This window comes from Panthera onca, chromosome D2, assembly GCF_046562875.1.
Source record: "Panthera onca isolate mPanOnc1 chromosome D2, mPanOnc1 haplotype 2, whole genome shotgun sequence".
NCBI lineage: Eukaryota > Metazoa > Chordata > Mammalia > Carnivora > Felidae > Panthera > Panthera onca.
Window position 1 is genome coordinate 43,054,535 of NC_138349.1, and position 18,260 is coordinate 43,072,794.

Below are 18,260 nucleotides of genomic sequence, written 5' to 3' on the forward strand. Positions count from 1 at the left end.
TATCTCCATCTTAGTTCTTGATATCTCACCTTCAGCCTGTCCAGCCCAATACCACAGGGGCTTAACTTTCCCAAATCTCTGCTTTGTAAATACAATCCCCAATGCCAAATCTCTGGTTCCTTTTTTTTTTAAGGATTTATTTATTTTTTAATTTCCATCCAAGTTAGCATATAGTGCAACAATGATTTCAGGAGTAGATTCCTTAGTGCTCCTTACCCATTTAGCCCATCCCCCCTCCCACAACTCCTCCAGCAACCCTGTTTGTTCTCCATATTTAAGAGTCTCTTATGTTTTGTCCCCCTCCCTGTTTTTATATTATTTTTGCTTCCCTTCCCTTATGTTCATCTGTTTTGTATCTTAAAGTTCTCATATGAGTCGAGTCATAGGATATTTGTCTTTCTCTGACTAATTTCACTTAGCGTAATACCCTCTAGTTCCATCCACATAGTTGCAAATGGCCCAAATCTCTGGTTCCTTATTGGCCTTGGATGTGTGTTCATAGTCTTTGGAATGAAATCAAAAGCCCACTGTAGCCTGACTCGAGTTCATGTGTTTTTAATCCTTATTTTACTGCATTTCAAACAAAGACAAAAATAGACAAAGTAGTATGATAAATCCTTTTTTTTTTTTTTTAAGTTTATTTATTTATTTTGAGAGAGAGTGCGAGCCAGGGAGGGGCCGAGAAAGAGGGAGAATCTTAAGCAGGCTCTGCACTGCCAGCACAGAGCCCAGGCAGGGCTCGAACTCACAAAAACTGAAATCATGACTTGAGCTGAGATCACGAATCGGACACTTAACAGACTGAACCATCCAGGTGCCCCACTAATATGGTAAATCTTGATGTATGTACCATTAAGCTTGGATAATCATCAACCATGGCCCGTCTTGTTTCCATTTGTAACCCTGTTGATAACTCTTCTGTATTAATTATTTTGAAGCAAATTACAGATTTCATTAATCCATTAAATACTTGAGTATATAAAGTCTCTTAAAAGAGGACTCTTTAAAAGATGTAACCACAGGGGTGCCTGGCTGGGTCAGTCAGTGGAGCTTGTGACTGTTGATCTCAGGGTTGTAAGTTTGAGCCCCACATTGGGTGTAAATATTACTTAAAATTTTTTAAAGTTAATTTCTTAGTTAAAATCATCTGGCAGTCTGGGCTGATAACACAGAGCCCGATGCAGGGCTTAAACTCAGGAACTGCAAGATCACGACCTGAGCCAAAGTCAGACACTTACCCGACTAAGCCACCCAGGCACTGGCCCCAAAATTCTAAACACACGAATGAATGAATGAATGAATGAGTGGTGTAACCCCAATACTGTTTTCATACCCTATAAATTATTGACTTAATGTTATCATACATCCAGTCAGTATTCAAATTTCTGGTAGTATTTAGTTTCCAGTAGATCTGTAGGTTTCCCCTGGGTCTTATTTTTTGGCCTTACATTTGTAAATTTTGTATCACATTTAGTACCTTTAAGGCTTGTGTTCTAGTTGTTATTATGTTTTATTCTCCCTTACCAAAGAGTATTCCTGCAGGTTAAATCAGTTTCTTCCTTTAAAAACGTATATTTCATGACCCCTGTACACATGGTGTCTTTCAGGAGGTATTTAATATGACAGTTTTCATCTCTTTCATTGTGATTAGGAATTTTCTGTCAAAAATCTTAGAAGTAGCCGTAAGGGTCAGAATTGGATGTTTGTGAAGTAACACTCCTCTGACTTTTTAAACTTTTCAGTAGGACCCTGATAAATGCAGGGATAGCATATTGAAAGATAAAATGATATACCTCTGATGTTTTCCCCTCATTTACCAACCAAAACCATGTTTTAGCTCAGTACTACTGAAGGCAGTTAACAATAATAGCACAGTTAGTTCTGGCTCACATCCTCAAACATCTAAACAACAAATTTATTTTATTTTATTATTTTATTTTATTTTTTATTTCATTTCATTTTATTTCATTTTATTTTATGTTACGTTTGTTCATTTTTGAGAGAGAAAGAGTGTGTGTGAGCAGGGGAGAGGCAGAGAGAGAAGGATACACAGGATCTGAAGCTATCAGCACAGAGTCTGACGTGGGGCTTGAACCCACAAATTACGAGATCGTGACCTGAGCTGAAGTTGGATGCTTAACTGAGTGAGCCATCCACAAGCCCGAGCAACAAATTATTTTAGATTAGACATGAGGAACACCTTCCTAATAATGTGTTTTAACAGGAGAGGCTAGAGAAGGATGAGTTACAGTACAGTTTTCTTTAGGAGTTTTGTGTGGTGTATATATAATCAACTGAGAGAGCATATACTTTTTTGAACTAATGGACTTGGTGATTTAAAGACAGTCTTCATAAATACTAGGCTCACTTAAAGATTATATTTCCTTGTTATTTTGGGTAGCATCTGGAAAATCCTTGGAATGTAACTGATAAACCTTATGGCTGCCAGGAGACATGTCAGTTAAATGACCTCATGTTAAAAAAATATGATGTACTCTAATGTTTATGAAGTATTTAATATCATCTATACAAGGTTATTTATTATGCATTATTTTTTTTTTTTAAAAGGTAGTTCTTTTTATTTATTTATTTATTTATTTATTTATTTATTTTTGGGACAGAGAGAGACAGAGCATGAACGGGGGAGGGGCAGAGAGAGAGGGAGACACAGAATCGGAAGCAGGCTCCAGGCTCCGAGCCATCAGCCCAGAGCCTGACGCGGGGCTCGAACTCACAGACCGCGAGATCGTGACCTGGCTGAAGTCGGACGCTTAACCGACTGCGCCACCCAGGCGCCCCTATTATGCATTATTAACACAAATAATATTCTTTACCTGCTCAGAGTTTGCATCCTAAATGAAAATCATCTAAATGAAATTCAGAAGTATAGTTCTTAAATTATCTTGTTTAGGGAAGGATTGTGGTAGGTCTGTTTGGGAGAGATTGGTAAAGTGGGGACAACTGTAAGTAGTACAGGTGTAAGCTTCTCCACTGAGTTTATAGTTTTAACTTAGAAAAATTTAAATTATCGAGTTTTCTCAAAATAAAATTTAGCACTTAGTGTGATATTACACCTACTTGGTATATGATTAAATAGTTAATACATTATACCTCTATAATAGAGATTAATTTGGCAGCATTTATGACATTTAAAACATTAAGGTCCAAGTAAATAGAAATTCTTAGTATAACTAATTTTGTTTAGCATAATAGTCTACATTTTGTTTTCTCTTAAGAGCATTACAACATTGTGAAGGATTGATTCAGCAGTATAACCGTGCTGAGAACAGTATATGCTTACCTGACAGTAAGCCTCTGCCTCACCAGAATGTAACCAACCATGTGGGCAAAGCAGTGGAAGACTGTATGAGGGCCATCATTGGGGTATTGCTCAATTTAACTAATGACAATGGTAAGTTATATTTTCTACATGTATTCTCATTGAAAGATTGTATATTACATGTAAAAACAAGTTATTCCCCTTATTTCTTTTCTCGATGTAGTGATTTTTTAATTGCCATCATGTAACTCACTCATGTATAGATTTAACTACTTGTAGGGGTTTTTTTTTTTTTTTTTTTAAGTTTACTTTTGAGAATGAGCATGTGTGGGAGGAGGGGAGGGGCAGAGAGAGAGGGAGAGAGCGAGAATCCCAAGCAGGCTGTACTCTATCATCATGGAACTTCAAACTGCCAAACTGTGAGATCATGACATGGGCTGAAATCAAGAGTCTGATGCTTTACTGAGCCATTCAGGCACCCCAGTATTTTTAGGGTCAGCCTGGTACCTTGGTTTGGAAATAGTATGGTCAAAAATATTTTTTAATAAAGAAATAGTTATGTATTTCTAACTTTTTATATCAGTGTTAATGAATATTGGTTGGTAGTGTCCTAGAGAAGAATCCATAACAATTTTCATATTCCTTACATTCCTAACTCTTTCAGAGTGGGGCAGCACCAAAACGGGAGAACAGGATGGCTTGATTGGCACAGCAATGAACTGTGTGCTTCAGGTTCCAAAGTACCTACCTCAGGAGCAGAGATTTGATATCCGAGTGCTGGTGAGTTGGAGTGACTATTTCAGAAATTAGTATTTAATCTATTAAAATGATAAAAACTTCATCTTAGTTTTGGGTTTAAGAACCAGCTGTTCAGTATATTGAGGGTTTCAGTGGACTACTTGTGAACACACCTCATATTATACAAAAGAGAGCCAGGAAGGGCTCTGTGCAAAAATAAAGTATTAAGTATGAAAACAATCTAAAAGTTAAAAAAAAAAAAAAAACTAACAAACAAACCTAAAAGTTGTGATTTTTAAAAAGCAGTGAAATCATTGTGAAGATCATTATCTTTCACACTGGTTTTTAACCATTTAGTGGATGGCAGAACACAGGTTTCTAGCTGCCAATAAAAGTTATGTATACTGTGTTGATTTGCTTTTAATTCTCACCTGTGGTAATATGCATGTTTTAATTTTTGTAGGGCTTAGGTCTACTGATAAATCTAGTGGAGTATAGTGCTCGGAATCGGCACTGTCTTGTCAACATGGAAACATCATGTTCTTTTGATTCTTCCCTCTGTAGTGGAGAAGGAGATGATAGTTTAAGGATAGCTGGACAAATTCATGCCGTTCAGGCTTTAGTGCAGGTAAGCAACAACTTCAGAACAAGCTAACACCTTCAGTTTGTTGCGTTGTCCAACTTCTTCATCATTTGTGCCTTTCCCGCCTCTCTCCCTCCCCTTTTCTTTTGTGGGTGTGTATGGGTGTCTCACTCTATCTAGCTCACCCTCGCCAGTTCACTGAAAGGTACACCGGGTTAGAGTGTATACCCTTCCTTACTGCACTCCACTGACAGTTTAACTATAATAATCACTCCTTAGGCGTTGTTAGTGAAAAGCAGAAACAAGGCGTATTTGTTTTATCAAAAGATTGCAGGTCAAGAATCCGTTTCCAGCCCCAATCCCATCCAGTTCAAGTCCTCTAGCATTTACTTCTTCGTGTGATCCGTGTCTCGGACTTTTGTGTTTCTAAATATTGGGCCATATCTTTCCCGTTTTTGGAAGCGGGGGTGGGGTGCACACTTTTCAGAGTATGTCTGTGGAGTAATTTCCTGGCTTAGGAATTGTGTTACGAATAACTGTATTTAAAAATTAATGTCCCTGTGGGGCATCTGGCTGGCTCAGTTGGAGGAGCATGATCGTGGAGTTGGGAGTTTGAACCCCACATTGTGTGAAGAGATTAAATAAGTAAACTTAAAAATAAATAAATAAGTAAAAATTGATGTCCTCAATTCAGTGGATCCCGGTTACCAAACACACTCCCTGTCCTCAATTTATGCTTCTCCCAAAAAACCGCACGGCTGTGTTTCTTGAACAATAGTGGGCACTGTAGTTTTTCTTTTCCAGTCTAACAGGTTAGGTTCCTAACTACCTTTTTCTTTCCTTAAATGACAATTTGCATGTTTAGAATTGATAATGAACTATCCTTTTCATTGTTTCCAAAACTTTTACTATCCTGTTAATCCTTTTGGCCTTTTTGAAAATACCTTTTTTTTTCTTTTAATGTTTATTTTACTTTTGAAATACAGAGACAGAGTGCAGGCAGGGGAAGGGCAGAGAGAGGGAGACACAGGGTCCAAAGCAGGCTTCAGGCTCTGAGCTGTCAGCACAGAGTGCAACATGGGGCTTGAACTCACGAAGTGTGAGATCATGACCTGAGCCAAAGTCAGTGCTTAACCAGCTGAGCCACCCAGGCACCCCTGAAACTACCTTTTTAAAGAAGGTAATCAGTCCACAACAACTTGATCTTTTCCTGAGTCATAACTATGACCCCATCATTCTCTTAGCAAATATTTTGATCCCGGAGTTCTTTTATACTCTTAAAAATTATTGGGAACTTAAAAAGAATTTTTGGTTTGGGGTGCCCCGGTGGCTTAGTTGGTTAAGGGTCCGACTTCAGCTCAGGTCATGATCTCACGGTTCATGGTCGAGCCTTGCATCAGGCTCTGTGCTGATAGCTTGGAGCCTGGAGCCTGCTTCAGATTCTGTGTCTCCCTCTCTTTCTGCCCTTTCCCTGCTCGTGCTCTCGCTCTCTCTCGCTCACTCACTCGCTTTCTCAAAAATAAAAATAAGCATTAAAAAAAAAATTATAAAAATTTTTTGTTTGTGTGTTTGATCTATTGATATTTACTGAATTTGAAATCAAAGCAGAAAATTATAAAACAGAGGCCTTCGTTCCCTTAGCCATCAAAGCACTAACATAATCACATGGTATGTAGATTCTGGAAAACACTGTACATTCATGAGAGAATGAAAGAAGTCAGTTGACCTCTTATTGTTATGAATGTGATTTTTGACCTCACAGATTTTCTAAAGGGATTTTGGGGACCCCTAGAGATTCTTGAACCAATTTTAAGAAATACGGCTTTTGTATAAAGCTCAAATTTTATTTTCTTAAGGGTATTAAAAGTTTCTATACCACTCTTCTGTATACTCAGCAACTTTTTGAGATTTACTTGGCATTTGATTTTCAGGTAGTTGTTTTTAGTAACTTGGAGTTTTCCCCAGATTCTATCAGTAAATACTTTCTGTACATTCAGCACTAGCCCAGCACAAGGAAAATAAAGTACATGAAGGCAAGGAATTCAGTACGTTCCCTTTTGACTTAAGAGTTTTCCCTGTGTACTTCCACTGACCATTACATTTTCATTGTTAATAATATCAGTTGAGATCGATCCAGTTCTGAGTGTTTTCTCTGAGACCTTTTGCTTTTTATTTTTACTGGTGTTTGTTTATCTCTTTAGATTTCTTTTAAAGAAGCCATGTTGCTTTTCCCTAATATTACATAGGTGTGTGCATGCGTGTGTGTGTGTGTGTGTTAATGTTATATAATTTTATTTAGTGTCCTTTCTTAATTTTATCCCGTCTGCTCAGGCTTAAAAAAATTTTTTTTTTTTAAATCAAGTTTGTATTTTTGCTTGAAATATCCTGTCATTATTATCCAATTTAAGGGCACATGTTGAGATTTGCATTCTTATAAACGGAATGCCTATAACATTAGTAGATACATTTAATTTACTTGGTTGAATCCCAATAGCATTTATACTTTCTTTTTTGCCTTCAGGTGGATGTAGAACAAAGCCTTTTATCGTAACTTACCCTTTTTAACCAGACAGCATGCTTCTTAGGGTTAGTGATTTTGAAAGCAAACAGATCTTATATTTGGGTACATACATGTTGGTTGGTGTTCTTTTAATGATCTTCAAAAAAAAATTTTTATCAGCTGTTCCTTGAGCGAGAACGAGCAGCTCAGTTGGCAGAAAGTAAAACAGATGAATTGATCAAAGATGCTCCCACCACTCAGCATGATAAGAGTGGAGAGTGGCAAGAAACAAGTGGAGAAATACAGTGGGTATCAACTGAAAAGACCGATGGTACAGAAGAGAAACAGAAGAAGGAGGAGGACGATGAAGAACTTGACCTCAATAAAGGTACATTTATTTTAAGTCGTGTATTCAAATTGAAAATGTTTCCCTCTTAACACCTTTTTAATTCGTGTGTTGTCATAATCTTGCTATGATTGTTCGGCCTCTCTAGTTCAGTGCAGACAAGCTTTCATATTTCGGTGCTCACAGGAATTTTTCTTTGCTGGTTTCCTAGCGGTGAGGAAGGCACGTGTGCAGTGTACGAAAGGTCTGCCTTTCCCAGGCTGGGCTTTACTCAGTGAAAAGAGAGTGGTTGAACATTGGGACTCCTAAAGGTTTTTACAGTTTTGAGATTTTTTTATGGGTCTCACTTTATAAAGTGAGATCTGTTACCAGAAATTACAGTAACAGTTCTCAAATGGTATTAGCTTGCAAGCACTGTAAGGAATAAACTGATGGAGTCATTACATTTATTATCCACTGTTGTCAGCAGCTGATACTGGGTTTACTTTTTATGCACGTACTGCAAAATAGCCATTTGTAACTTCATGTCACTCTGGTTATGAAATTAAATAATATGGTGAGCTTTACCAAGCTAGGAGGCAAGCCCCAGCAAATGTCTTTTTCTGAGCCTAGTCTTTCTCTTATGTCCACGGTTCCACTAATGCCATTAGTTCTAATATTGTAAAAAATTGCTGTCCCATTCTCTAAATTTTTTAAAATTTAATGTTTATTTTTGAGAGAGAGAGAGAGAGAGACACACACAGAGCATGAGCAGGGGAGGGGCAGAGAGAGGGAGACACAGAATCTGAAGCAGGCTCCAGGCTCTGAGCCATCAGCACAGTGCCCACCACGGGGCTTGAACTCCTGAATTGCGAGATCATAACCTGAGCCGAAGTTGGTCGCTTAACCAACTGAGCCACCCAGGCGCCCCAGCTGTTCCGTTTTCTCAGTGTTCATGTTTCCTTTGGGGTAATATTTTTGGTTGTGTAGCATTCTTTTTAAATAATAGCTTTATTGGCCTAAGTGTTAGCTTGTGAGGACCTGCTGTAACTGTAGACGAGCAGCTTAAACAACAGAAGTTGATTCTGTCCCACTTCTGGGGGCTGTAGGTCCAAGATCAAGGTGTCAGGGTTGGTCTCAGAGCTGATCTCTCCTTGGATTGTAGATGGCCATCTTCTCCCTGTCTTTTTACATGGTCTTCACTTAATGTATCTTTGTTCTTATTTCCTCTTATGAGGATAACAGACAGATGAGGACCCACCCCAGTGACCTCATTTAAACCAACTTCCTGTTTAATTAAACACCCTATCTACCTCCTACCCTGAGGCACTGGGGGTTAGGAGCTCAGCATATTCAGGGGGTGGGGTAATAGTTCAGCCCACAACAAGATAAAATTCAGCCTTTTAAAGGAAACTTTGGAGTAGTTTTCACTGTATTCACAAGGTGCAACCATTACCACGGCCTAATTTCAGAACATGTCATCATCCCCAAAAGAAACCCTATGCCCATTTAGCAGCCACCACTCTCTGTTCTCCCCTCCCTGGCCAGTGGCAACCACTAATTCTGTCTCTGGATTTGCCTATTCTGAACATTTCCTGTAAATGGAATAATAACAGTAGCCCTTTGTGACTGGCTTCTTTCACTTAGCCCAATGTTTTCAATGTTTTTCATGTTATAACATGTTACCAGTACATAAGTTCCTTTTTATGGCCAAATAATATTCCATTGTTGGTATGTACCACACTTTAGTCTTCAATTGATGGACATTCAGGTTGGGTCCACCTGTGGCTCTTATGAATAACGCTGCCATGACCTAACATTCACATACAAGTTTTTGTGTGAACATATATTTTCAGTTCTCTTGGGTATATACCTAAGAGTGGAAGGTGCTGGCTTATTTGTTAACTCAATGTTTAGCATTTTAGGGAACTATCAAACTGTTTTCCAAAGTGACTGCCTCATTTTACGTCCCTGCCAGCCACATAACAAGGGTTCTAGTTTCTCCAAATCCTTACGAATAGTTATTTGCCTTTTTCATTTTAGCCATCCTAGTGGGTGTGAAGGTATATGTTACTTGATTTGCAGTTCCCTATTGAATAAATGGTATTGAGCATGTTTTCACCTGCTTATTGCTCATTTACCTATCTATGTTGTCTTTTCACTTTCTTGATGGTGTCTTTTGAAATGCAAAAGTTTTGAGTTTGACGAAGTTTGGTTTATCTAATTTTGTCACTTGTGGATTTGGTGTGGTGGCTAAGAAGCCATTTCCTAACCCAAGATCATAAAGATTTAGTCCTGTATTTTTGTCTAAGAGTTTTATGGTTTTCATGCTTATATTAAGGTCCCTCTTCTATTTGAGTAATTTTTTGTTAATTTGTGTGGATATCCCATTTTTCTAGTGGCATTTATCGATGTTTAAGCAGTTCTGAAGAAAAGATAACAGAATTGGTGGTTTTGTGGGGTGGTTTCTTGTTTGTTTTGATATACCGTTACAGTTTTTTGTTTAAATATTCTTAGCCCTTCAGCATGCTGGCAAACACATGGAAGATTGCATAGTGGCCTCGTACACAGCGCTGCTTCTCGGGTGTCTCTGCCAGGAGAGTCCAGTAAGTAATGGTTCAGTATTATGTGTCTTGAAAAGATTCCATTGTGACAGCTTCATACCATTACCTAATTTACTTCTGTATTACTTTATTTTCATCTTCATGTTAAAGCTTTCAAATATTTTATGACTTTTTTTAAAAAGCTTATTTATTTTGAAAGAGAGTGGGAGAAGGAGAGAGAGGATGTAGGACTCAAAACTCATGAACCATGAGATCATGACCTGAGCCCAAGTCAAGAATTGGGCACTTAACCAACTGAGCCACCCAGGCACCCTTATTTGGTGAACTTTTAAAGGTATTAATTATTTCTTATTCCAAAATAAGAGTACATCGGATTTAATGAGAAAGGTTTTTTTGGTTTGTTTTTTAATGTTTGTTTTTGAGAGACAGAGACAGCATGAGCGGGAGAGGGCAGAGAGAGAGAGGGAGACCCAGAATATGGAGCAGGCTCCAGGCTCTGAGCTGTCAGCACAGAGCCCAATGCGGGGCTTGAACTCACGAGCCACGAGATCATGACCTGAGCCGAAGTCGGATGCTCAATCGACTAAGCCACCCAGGCGCCCCAATGAGAAAGTTTTTGATGGATGGATGAATTTATTGAAATGGCTTTGGTTGAAGTAAAAGCATAATATAAAACCTGTGCTGAGCTGGCTTTAGTCTCAGAGGGGCTGGGGGAGTGGGGGGAAGGAAAAATCTAGTCTCAGTGATATTATTATTAAGGACTCAGATAATGTGTCTTTAAACCCTACTGCCCTCTGCATGTTGTTTTGTCTTGTGCTTGGTCTCCTCCTGGCCCCATACTGGCTCTAGCTACCAGTCTCCTCTAGTTAAATAAGGTCCAATAGAAGAAGGTAGCCTCCCTCCTGTATATTTCTTTTTAAGAGCAGAGTTCCGCCCCCCATCCCTCCACACCCACTGCACCAAGTAGACAGTCCTCTTATCTTGGCCAACTTTGGCTCACATGGCTTTTGTTTAAACAACTTACTTACTCGCAGGGAAAATGGGATTACTATGGAAGATTTAGATTATGATGGTTTAACTAGAAGTATTAGTGTCCAGATGGTAGGGCTGAGTCAGCATGAGGGCAGACAGTTCTGGCTAATGAGACAGTCATTGGGAGGACTTTTTAAGGGGAAGGTCTAGTGAAGAGCCAAATTTTAAAATGAAAGGGAAGTTCTTTTCCTTAGGAGCAAGGGCATTCAGGAGGCAAGAATGGAAGTCTATTCTATAGTGAAATTTTGGGTTAGCTTCTTGCTCTCTTTTTTTAATGTTTGAGAGAGAGAGCATGTGCAAGCAGGGGAAGGGGCAGAGGGAGAGGAGACAGAATCCCAAGTTAGGCTCCATGTGGATCTCACAAACCCTGAGATCATGACCTGAGCCAAAATCAAGAGGTGATTGACTCTTGACTGACTGAGCCACCCAGGTGCCCCAAGTTTGCTTCTCTTTTGTGTTAAATGTTTTTTCTGATCCTTTCTTATCCATCTCTTCCATATTTATATTCTAGTCAAGCTCTGATCTAAATGCAGACTAGCCTGCTCCGTTGTGGCCCTTCCTGGCACATGGCTTTCAAGATCAAGACCAAAGTTCTCATCATGGCTCTAGAGGCCCTGCAAGATTTTTTCAGCTCAGCCCTTTTCTTTGTTTCCTTAAATTCAGAGATTTAAAAAAGGGTTTGTTTTTTTTTTTTTTTTTATGTTTAATTTTTGAGAGAGAGAGAGGGCAAGCAAGCACGAGCAGAGGCAGAGAGAGGCAGACAGAATCCAAAGCAGGCTCTAGGCTCTAAGATGTCAGCACAGAGCCCAGTATAGGACTGGAACCCACCAACCCTGAGATCATGACCTGAGCTGAAGTCAGACGCTTAACCTACTAAGCCACCCAGGCGCCCCCTTGAATTCAGAGATTTTAAGGGTAGATGAGAAATGCTTATCAAGCAGAGGGGAAAGAGGAAGAGGCAGGTGTCAAAAACAGTGGGCATACTATTTAAATTTAACAATTTTTAGGTATTCTGTTTTGCACACACCCTAGTTTCATTTATATTCTTTCTTAAATAACAGGTCTAGAAATTAATTTGTGGTATTACCACATATAATTTACCTTTGGCCATTTTTCTCATGTATAAATTTCTATTTGTCTGTATCTCTTATCTCTAAAGAGGTCATAAGGTCCTTAAATTGTAGGCAGTTGTGAATTCATAGAACGCTGGATGTCTTTATTGCCTTGGGGTATTATTATGATTAACCCCAGAAAGCTAGCTGATACATAAAATGTAATGGAAATTGGTTTGCTGAATGTGTAAGTAAAAGAGACACAAGAAAGCAGGTGGTTATATTATAGTAAAAGCTGCCTGTGGGAAAGGGCTGCATGCTTTGGAACCCCAGGAGCTTAGGTCATTTTCCATTGCATACCATGTATCTAGTGCATTGTAATAGTCTCCTCACTCGTTTTTGTCTTTTCTGCTCTCTTGACTCCATTCCTGAAATCTTGGACACTGCACCATAGCTAGCTTTCTTAAGACCACCTTTCTTGTCTCCCAGTCATTTAGGGAATCATAACTTTGTTTATGGCTTCATGTAAAACTTGTTAAAACTGCCTTCTCCATTTTCCAAATCTGTTCTTCCCCTTGGGTACTTTTCTAAATTTCCCAAATAGGCCATGCCATTTCTCATTTTTTTCTTTTTATTTAAGTAATCTCTACAACCCAACATGAGGCTTAACCTCATGACCCCGAGATTGAGTCGCATGTTCTTCTGACAGAGCCCCTCTCATTTTTTTCTTTTTGTACTTGCTGCTCTCTGTTTAAAAATAAATGCTGTGACTGTCCTTCCCACGCCCCAGCCACTATATGTTGCATTCTGTTTTGATGGAAAGGGATTTGATTATTGAGGCTTTCACTCAAAACCTTGGATCTAATCATTTATTCTGTGTCATAGAAATCGCTTTTCTACTGAGCAGTCTTCATAGCACCATAGCTACTGCTTTTGCCACCACTATGCTAGCACGCTGCTCTCCTAGAAATTGCTTAAAGACATTCTTAAATTAGCTTTCATTTAGCTCTATAGTTTCCATCATGATTGTCCTTATAACATTCATCACTTCAGTATATTTTTTAAGCATTTTGTAAAATCTGTTTTAGGTGCAAGATTAACTCCAGAGTAAATATGCACAGCTGGGGGCTTAGTTGGCTTTCGGTGGCTTTCGGTGGGGAGGTGGTTCACTTAGATTATGGGCGATTGATAGCACATAACTTAGCGTAGTTATTTTAGTAACATTTATTAGATCTTTTCTGAAACTGTATCCATACATTATTTTGTTTCTTTATAATTTCAAAAGTACCCTGACAGGAATTTGTTTTACAAAGGGAGAGAGGGGACTGCTGGCAAATGTCTTAAAAACATAGCATGTAATCTCATTACCTGCCCCCATCACGAAAATCCGAAGTTCAGCCCCCACCTTCTGGCCCCAAACTCAGGACAACATATTTTCTTTTGTGCTTTTTATTATAGGTGAACCTTCTTAAAAGAGCCTTTTTATTATAGGTGAACCTTCTTAAAAGAGCCTTTCCTTTTATTATGAACCTTTAAAACAGTTCAAAAATATATTGAAATAGAACAGGTTTTTTAAGCAAGTTATATATTTTCCTTGTAACAGATTGGTTATATATATATAGTTTGGCTGCTTCTTGCTAACAGTGAAGGGAAACACCTTAATGTCCTTTCTTGGCATTGCTGACATTCTCTCATGAAACTAGATTATCTTTGGAAAGATCTAGTTAATTCCTAGCCTACATAGGAACATGAGGAATTTTTTTTTTGATTTCATAAGCACCTCTGAGGACATTTTCAACTTCCCTCTTGTCTTCTTGACATGCCTGCCCCCCCTCGCCCCCCCCCCCCCCCAACAGTGCATTTTGTTATCTCAGGCATTTTTCTCTGTAGGTTTACAAAAGTAAATAAGGACACAAGTGTTTCATTGTAGCCTTTCCCAGTTTTACCTTTCTGAGGATGGGATGGAGTAGGGAATGGACACCTACACCGGCAGATTTAGGAGGGTAGAAAAGGAAATTGCACATTAACCAAGGAGTTCAAGGACCTTGTGGAAGTTTCGAACAGGGTGTGTGCCAACACCAACAACCCAGTGCCGGGGGCAGACTCCTGTTTTCTGCTGCCTGACCCATGTTTCTTTGATCTGTTTCCTCAGATCAATGTGACCACGGTGCGGGAATATCTGCCAGAAGGGGACTTTTCAATAATGACAGAGATGCTCAAAAAATTCCTGAGCTTCATGAATCTTACTGTAAGTAGCTTCTGTTGCAGCTTGTGTGGTCTTAAATATGATACTGTCATTAAACGGTAGGAATTAAAATGCTGTATGGCCATAGTGACTAGAAGCGAAAAGGGATTCTCTTTTAATGTGTTCTTTTAAGGTTCATTACTATGGCCAAATATATTGGCATTATGTTATCAAAGCCACAATTTAATCTTCATATGTTCTGATTGATAGTGTTCAGTTTAGTAAAGCCAAAGATTCTAAGCTTTGATTTGATGCTTGATAAAATTGGTTAAATATTAACTGTTACTTCCTTTCTGCCCCTCCCCACCTTCCCTTCAGTGTGCTGTTGGAACCACAGGCCAGAAATCTATCTCTAGAGTGATTGAATACTTGGAACATTGCTAGCTGCTTTACCTTTGCTTCAGGTGCTCGGTAATGCTGGAGCTATTCTTAGACAAAGAAAAGTCATGAAAGAAGTCCTTGAAGATATACCAAGAACATTCATCCGTATCATTCATGTTTGGATTTTTAAGGCCACCTGATTTCTTCGTCATGCATTCTGCATTTGCTAAATGACAGTTACTACATCAATCTGCAACTATCAAAAATGAGGGAAAAGGTTCAGGCTGTTAACAATTCCATGCAGTATTTAAATACACTTAACTTTGGCAGAGTTTATACTCTCCCCTCTTCTCTTGCTTCATTCTGGGCAAGTTTTAAGGGGAAAATTTGTGCTGCTGTTAGTGCAACTGCTGTGTATGTTGAGCCACTGTTGTCATGCCAGCCAGGTGCAAAGGCAGCTTAGCTACTGAGGTATCGAATGTTTTGAGGACATTCTAGACAACAGCTTAGTTCCTTTTTCAGGCTCATTTGCTTTTGCTTTTTTGTTGAATGATTCCAATCGTAAATAAAGCTTTTAATAATTTTGTGAATTTTTTTTTGTTGTTGTTCCCTGAACTACTGTCTATATTTAAAATTAGATGGAATCCAAAGACACAAGGGATTAATAGTATATTTTTTTATTTTTGATTTGGTTTGGGTTGTTGAGCTGTTTTTCACTTTTGAGACCATGACCATATTATCATACCATAATGAGTCATAGCTATAGACACAAGAAAACAACAGTTTGAGGGAATATTATGTAAGATGATGTGCCCTGTTAAAGGATGAAGCAAAATAGACAAACAAACCCAGGGTAGTTTACGCTTAATGCTAGAGGAGGCTCTTGAAACATTGTTTTGAGGGAGGGCTCTCTAGATATATTTTCTAATGTTCAGTACAATAAATATAAGGAAGCTAAAACACCAATGTGGAATTCATGTTTCCAGATAATGTGTATATTCTTCTACAGAGTGACAGGATCAAATGCATAAACGCAAAGCCTTAAATTGCTGGTTCAGAGAAGATCCTTTTTTTCATTCAAATTCTTAGTTCATAGAACAGTGTGTTTGGAAAACAGTCATGGAACACACAAAACACATTTTATATATTTAATTTCACAACATTGCAACTCTTCCTTATGTTAATTATTGTTCAGACCACTGGTTAAACTTTTTTTGTTGATTGGGCCTGAATACAGGCTTTCCAGAGATTTCTTTCATAAATACTTTTAAATACCTTTCAGGTAGTTATATCATGTTTCTTCATTGGATTTGTAAAACTTGAAGCCATAAAAATATATTAGTTTGGTGTGTATTGAGGAAAATAGCTAAAAGTCTAATTGTTATCCATTTAGACTTTGTTATTTCCTTGTATAAAGTGACAAATCGGGGCTCTTGTATCAGTGCCAGCTGTAATGTTTTTTAATGCAGTGGCTGCCTTCTATTGTCTTCCTATTTTTGATAATGCAGATTGTTGGGAAATCTATAAGGAAGTAACTGATTCCAGGCAAATTGTTTTCTTCCTCCTACCCACCCAACCCCCACCCATCACCTCTTAACAGCATAGTTCTAGTTATGCCAGTGTAACTTGGGAAGGACCGAGGTTTTATTTGCCCTGAGTATAAATGCTAGTGTAGTGACCTATTTTAAAAGTATATCAGTAAATGATATCCATAAAATTGAATTAGATATATTTTGTTTAATAATTTTAAAATGCATTGATATTAATCATTGGCTTTAGGAATTGAACAGATTTTTGGTTAAAAAACCTGACTTGTGGCAGATGGTAAAGAGTCTTCTAAAATGTTTGGATGAGAACAGTCAGGGCGAACTACATTTTTCTGTTACACTGGTAATCATTTGAGAATTGATTTACCTCCGTGTTTAACAGGTTTTTTTTATTTTGTTTTGTTTTTTAAATAATAACTAATTGTCAAGCACTGATAGAGATGCAGATTGTGGTGGGGGTGGTGGGGGAGAAATCACCTCACCAACTGCAGTGCATTTGTGTGTTTTTAACCCTCAGAGAACTCTGCATTTTAGGGTACTTGAGGCTGACTTGCAAATTAAAGTTTTAAAGTAACCTTTTTTCCATTGTAAATATTTCTGTAAATACTACCAATTGGAAATTAGAACAGTAGAGTACTTTTCTGAATCCAATCCTATTTTTATTTTATACAGTATTTCTCAGCTGTGATCTTTGGAGCAAAAGCCAACGGCAGGAAAAAAATAGTTTGTACCAGTTTCATGAAGTATGTCTTTGGGTTTTTGTAAATAATTTTAACTCAAATAAAATTGCTACTTTCAATACACATGTTGTCTTTAACATAAATCTATTGAACTGTTTTGGAGGAAGAAAGCTCATGAACTTGATATAGCTGACTAAGGGGAGATATGATGTGTTACGTGAATTTCCCTTTCAACATACACATAAAATTTAACCAGTTTTTGTTAAACGTTACATAACTTCTCCCTTCCTCATACTCATCCGAATGTCAACTCTTAACTTGGATTCGTTTAGGGATGGTGATTTTCTGCTTGTATGTAGTTAGGCCCGTGATGGATTTGTTAAGTTGCCTTAGTCTTTTTGCCCCTCTGAATATGACCCAAGACTTTGTTGATTTGTTTTACAGCTGCTTTTAGTTTTTCAGTTTTCTTAGATGTCAGATTCTAAGTTTGCTGCACAAGTGGATTCGTCAACCTCTCCTCACTGCTTTCAAAACTAGATTTGAAGGGGCCTCTCCCGTGAGCTCGCATCCACTCTCCCCTTTTGCACACATACACAACATGTATAACCATGTGGAAGCGGGCAGGCTATGCATATAGAAAGACCTAAATCACACACATACATTTGGAAAATAAGTGCTGATGTATGAGCAGTTTCCCAAACGACTTGTATCTTGCTTACTCAGCCACAAATGGGGCTCTCCCTGACCTCAGGACCGTGAAGACTAAACGGAACCGTGCGTATGAAGCATTAGCACCCTGTTTCAAACCTAGGTCTTGGTAAATGGTAGCTTTCGCCAACCAATTCTGTTTCCACGGTCAGGAAATGAAAATGTTCTAAACAGAGTAGACTACTGGGACTCTGTCCACACCTGGGATAATAGCTTTCCTATTGCTGAGGTCCTTGGGTTTGGGTCCCTTTAACTGCAAGTCTCTAAAATTATTTCTAAAGTAGTTAATACCTTGTTAGTGACTAAAGCAGGGAGAAAATGGAACAAACCAGTGTGATTAAAATGTTTCAAACGTACCACTGGTATTTTGTTACGTTAGGAGGAAGAACTGGAAGAGTTTGCATAATTCAGTGTCCATTAATCTGATATTGGATGCACAGATTAAAATTTTTCTAGATGAAGTTTGTTTTTTTTTTTTTTTAGTGGTCTTCACACCCAACATGGGGCTTGAACTCACAACCCTGAGAACAAGTGTCCCATGTCTTCCAACTGAGCCAGCCAGGCTCCCCTAGAAAAATCTTTGAACAAAGAAGAATATCAAGTGTCCTGGTCAAACGTCTCTTCCCTTAGCTTCTGTGCAATTTGAATACCCCAAAGGCCCTGTACTGATGTGAGCAAAAATAGA

The 18,260-nt window shown here is 38.4% G+C and overlaps 1 protein-coding gene across 3 annotated transcripts in view; it reads left to right on the top strand.

The window, feature by feature from the left end:
* Positions 1–16,990, top strand: part of WAPL (WAPL cohesin release factor) — a 92,847-nt gene extending 75,857 nt beyond the window's left edge. For 2 of the 3 annotated variants that reach the window (XM_060642291.3, XM_060642292.3), the window contains exons 13-19: positions 3,237–3,412; positions 3,945–4,060; positions 4,482–4,646; positions 7,282–7,489; positions 9,944–10,032; positions 14,227–14,322; positions 14,638–16,990. In XM_060642291.3, coding sequence (XP_060498274.1) covers positions 3,237–3,412; positions 3,945–4,060; positions 4,482–4,646; positions 7,282–7,489; positions 9,944–10,032; positions 14,227–14,322; positions 14,638–14,703 — 916 coding nt within the window. In that variant the 3' untranslated portion in view covers positions 14,704–16,990. The remainder of the gene's footprint in view (positions 1–3,236; positions 3,413–3,944; positions 4,061–4,481; positions 4,647–7,281; positions 7,490–9,943; positions 10,033–14,226; positions 14,323–14,637) is intronic. The other variant, XM_078434488.2, reaches the window with a different exon arrangement.
* The last annotated feature ends 1,270 nt before the right edge of the window (positions 16,991–18,260 follow it).